Genomic DNA, 3,428 nt, shown 5'->3' with positions numbered 1-3,428 from the left:
GCTCTTGCAGCAATTCAGAAATGTTCTGAGGCAAAGAGAGTTTTTAATGGAGGCTGGGGCATTTTAGACGGCATCTGAAGCTAGCAGAGGTGCAAGGCTCTGAATAATAGGACAGTAACAATTAGGTTTTAAAAAATTAATTAAAAATATTAATTCAAACAATTATAAATTTAAAAGTTTTTATTGTAAATAATACATTAATATTTCAAATGTAATTTTGTAACTGACATTTTTGTTGATAATTATCTCAATCGACATTTGCAATGTATTTTTTTAAAAAAAAAAAACCTTTTTTTCTCTCAAAAAAACTAACCGTCATTGATTCAATCTTTTAAAATTTAATTATCATCCTCTTCAGGATAATCAGCAAAGGAGAAAAAGAAAGGATACATTTTCTCCATCTTTTCAATTTGGAAAAAATGGGCTCAAAGTTGTCTTTAGATCCAATGGTGCATTTGGGGGTAATTGGACCAAACGATCAAGAGAGAAGCATACCCCAGAAAAATCTTAGTTTTCAGTTTATAGATATTGAGGGTTAAAAAATGCTGCAAAGCTGAGAAACAATGGATCCAAGAAAATTTATATTTGAAACCATAGGCCATCATATTTGTCTCATCAACTGTCACTTATCTTTCTCTGCTACCATAAGGATCCCCTCTTGGCTAGCACAAGTTGAGTCTTAAGATTCATATTCAGTGGTAGTAAAATACAGATAATGCACATCATATCAAATACAAGATAAGTAAAATGCAAATAATGGACATCATATCAAATACACGATATGTCAACTCAACATATTTATTGATAGAAAAGCCAGATCCGAAGCTGCTCTAAGACGCCAACAATAACATGCAAAATCCACTCTTCATCGAAAAACTCCAAGGGAATGGTTAACATTAGTAAATCCTCCATCAACCATGAGGTTCTGACCACTTACATACCTCGAATCATCACTTGCAAGGAAGAGCACGGCATTAGCCACGTCATTCACAGTCAATTCTACCCCTTGCAGATTGGCGTTTTTCCCAGTAAATGAACGAAAACCGACTATAGCATCCTCGGTTCTCTCATCTTCATGCAAATGAGCTAAAGACAAAGCAGTGAAAACAGCATATGGTGCCACACAATTCACCCTTATTCCATGTTTCCCCAGTTCAGCTGCAACATTCTTTGTTAGCCCCCAGATAGCATGCTTGGACCCTGTGTATGCATGAGGTCCCAAGCCCCCCATGGTACTTGATACACTGGACATGGAAATGATTGATCCCTTCTTCAATGGAATCATGATTCGCGCCGCATGTTTCATCCCATGGAATACTCCTTTCACATTTATATTAAATACCTTCTCGAATTCTGACAAATCTGCATCACGGATATCAGGACAAGGCGATCCAGAAATTCCAGCATTGTTGACCATAATGTCGAGGGTGCCAAATTTGTCCACGGTGAAGTCCACCGCAGAGCGAACTTCATCCTCTACTGCAACATCACAATGGAAAAAGCAAACATTTGAGTCACCACCAAGGGATTCTGAAACCCGCAAACCGAGGTTATCTTGCACATCAACAATGCAAACTTTGGCACCATGGTGGTGGAATAGACGCACAATGCTTTCTCCAATTCCAGAAGCCCCCCCTGTAACCAGTGCCACTTTGCCTAATAACCTGAGGAAGAGAGACAACAATGAACATAATGCGACACGGCATAAATGCAGCACGGGTAATGATGCAGAAATGAAAAACTGAACATTTAAACAAAAGGATGTTAATGAGTAAAGGGCTATGGACAGAAATGTTACAGAAACCAAACATGGAATAGAATGTAAAGAATGAGAATATGGAAGTAATTATTTTCCAAAAATAGAAAGTCTGGCCATCTATATATCAGATCCATATGTCAGATTGTGCTGTCAATCTCTCACAATAAGCAATTTTTTGTTTGTGATATATTGATCATGTATACCTATGGATCTATCAGTTATTTTTTTTGGTATACAAGGCAAGTAATAAAATGACAAGTCACTCTATGGCATCACCCCAGCTTTCACACAAAGTTTAACAGAAAGAATAGAAGAATGATTAAACTCTCTTAACTCCTGGCTTCACTGAACAATTAAACACTCACTTACTGCATACAGAAACGGTTTCATCACTGGCTTCACTGAACAATTAAACACTCACTTACTGCATACAGAAACGGTTTCATCACAAGGATAGATTTTTCTCTACCATGGTGCATGATCAGTTTGGGTATTAGCACAAGTGTCTATTTTAGAAACATGGATACAGCATCAGTCCAGAATACAAGGCCCCTTTCTTTTTACCAGAAGCTTTGGACCACTCAAGAAGATCATATGAACAAATCATCCTACTTCCAATGTACTCAAATATCATTATTTATCATGTATCACTATCCACCAAGACCATAGAACTGAAGTGGGAGCAAGATTGACAACAAAACTTTAGAAAGATGTGCCAGAAAACGCAAATTTGTAGACTCATAAAACTACAGAACAAACTGAGAAGTTAGTCGATTAACCTCTAAAGATTCCAAAAAATAAAAAAACAGAAACAGAAGACAAAACAACAAAGTTATTCTCAACGAAGCCAGAAGAACAACCGAAAACGAGAAAACAAACTTAATTCGATACACTGACAGCCATATATATATGTATATTGAAGACTTTATAAAAATTTCAGCTAGGTACAAGGGTTGAAGAGTTCGATATAGTTGTCAAGGGCAGTGAAGGAGGACAACAGCATAACAAGCAAAAGCATTTCCGAAAACACAACTACTTTGGGAAAGCAACAAGAAAGCATTCGAGCAAACAGGAGTTATCTAAAAAAATAAAAAGCTACGGCGAGATTATAAAAAAAATTTAAGCTGGAACTCAAGCAGATAGGTCCATAGTTGAAATTTAAGTATATTATTATATTATGCACATAATCAAAAGGGACAAGAAGCTTCTAGCAAAAAAGTCAAAACAGTGCAAGTTCAGAAGCGTCAAAGCTAGTCAAACTCAAGCTGTCGCCTAATCTGATAGCATACAAGTTGAAATCCACTCACTCAGTTGCTTCAAGTAGATCTAAATCCGAAAACAGATGTCTATCACCCCGGGAAGGATTTGAAAGTTTCATGCAAAGTTGGAATCAGAAATCGAACAAACAAGGGAAGAAATTCAAGAGCCAACCATATCTTACCTTTGAGCTGGAAGCGAGGACTGAGAATCGACGTTGACGATGGACATAGTTGTGGTACCTCACTATCTTTCTCTGAGAAACAAAGTAGATGATTGATTTTATTTCTAATGGGTGTGGGGAGGGCGGGGGGGGGGGGGGGGGGGGGAGAGTGCGTGTGTGTGTGTCAATATAAGTCTCCATGTATAGTAAGTGACTAAGCGGAGACTTACCTCTCGTTCGTGAGTGCAT

General features: G+C 37.6%; 1 protein-coding gene across 1 annotated transcript; it reads right to left on the bottom strand.

The window, feature by feature from the left end:
• Positions 1-554: 554 nt before the first annotated feature.
• LOC129295431 ((+)-borneol dehydrogenase 2-like) lies at positions 555-3,428 on the bottom strand. Its single transcript, XM_054933951.1, has 3 exons — positions 3,410-3,428; positions 3,201-3,272; positions 555-1,664 (listed from the first exon to the last, which is right to left on the bottom strand). Exons 2-3 carry the CDS (start codon positions 3,245-3,247, stop codon positions 866-868), a joined length of 846 nt encoding a protein of 281 aa, XP_054789926.1. The 5' UTR covers positions 3,248-3,272; positions 3,410-3,428; the 3' UTR covers positions 555-865.

Source organism: Prosopis cineraria, unplaced genomic scaffold (assembly GCF_029017545.1).
Source record: "Prosopis cineraria cultivar Desert tree isolate PC_DT_omini unplaced genomic scaffold, ASM2901754v1 PC113, whole genome shotgun sequence".
NCBI lineage: Eukaryota > Viridiplantae > Streptophyta > Magnoliopsida > Fabales > Fabaceae > Prosopis > Prosopis cineraria.
This window is presented reverse-complemented; position numbering and strand designations above follow the sequence as displayed.

Coding starts and splice junctions, on each gene's coding strand:
- LOC129295431 (XM_054933951.1), bottom strand. CDS start 3,247: ATGTCCATCGTCAACGTCGATTCTCAGTCCTCGCTTCCAGCTCAAAG. Junction 1,665..3,200: donor TCCTCGCTTCCAGCTCAAAG/GTAAGATATGGT, acceptor TCTCTTCCTCAG/GTTATTAGGCAAAGTGGCAC.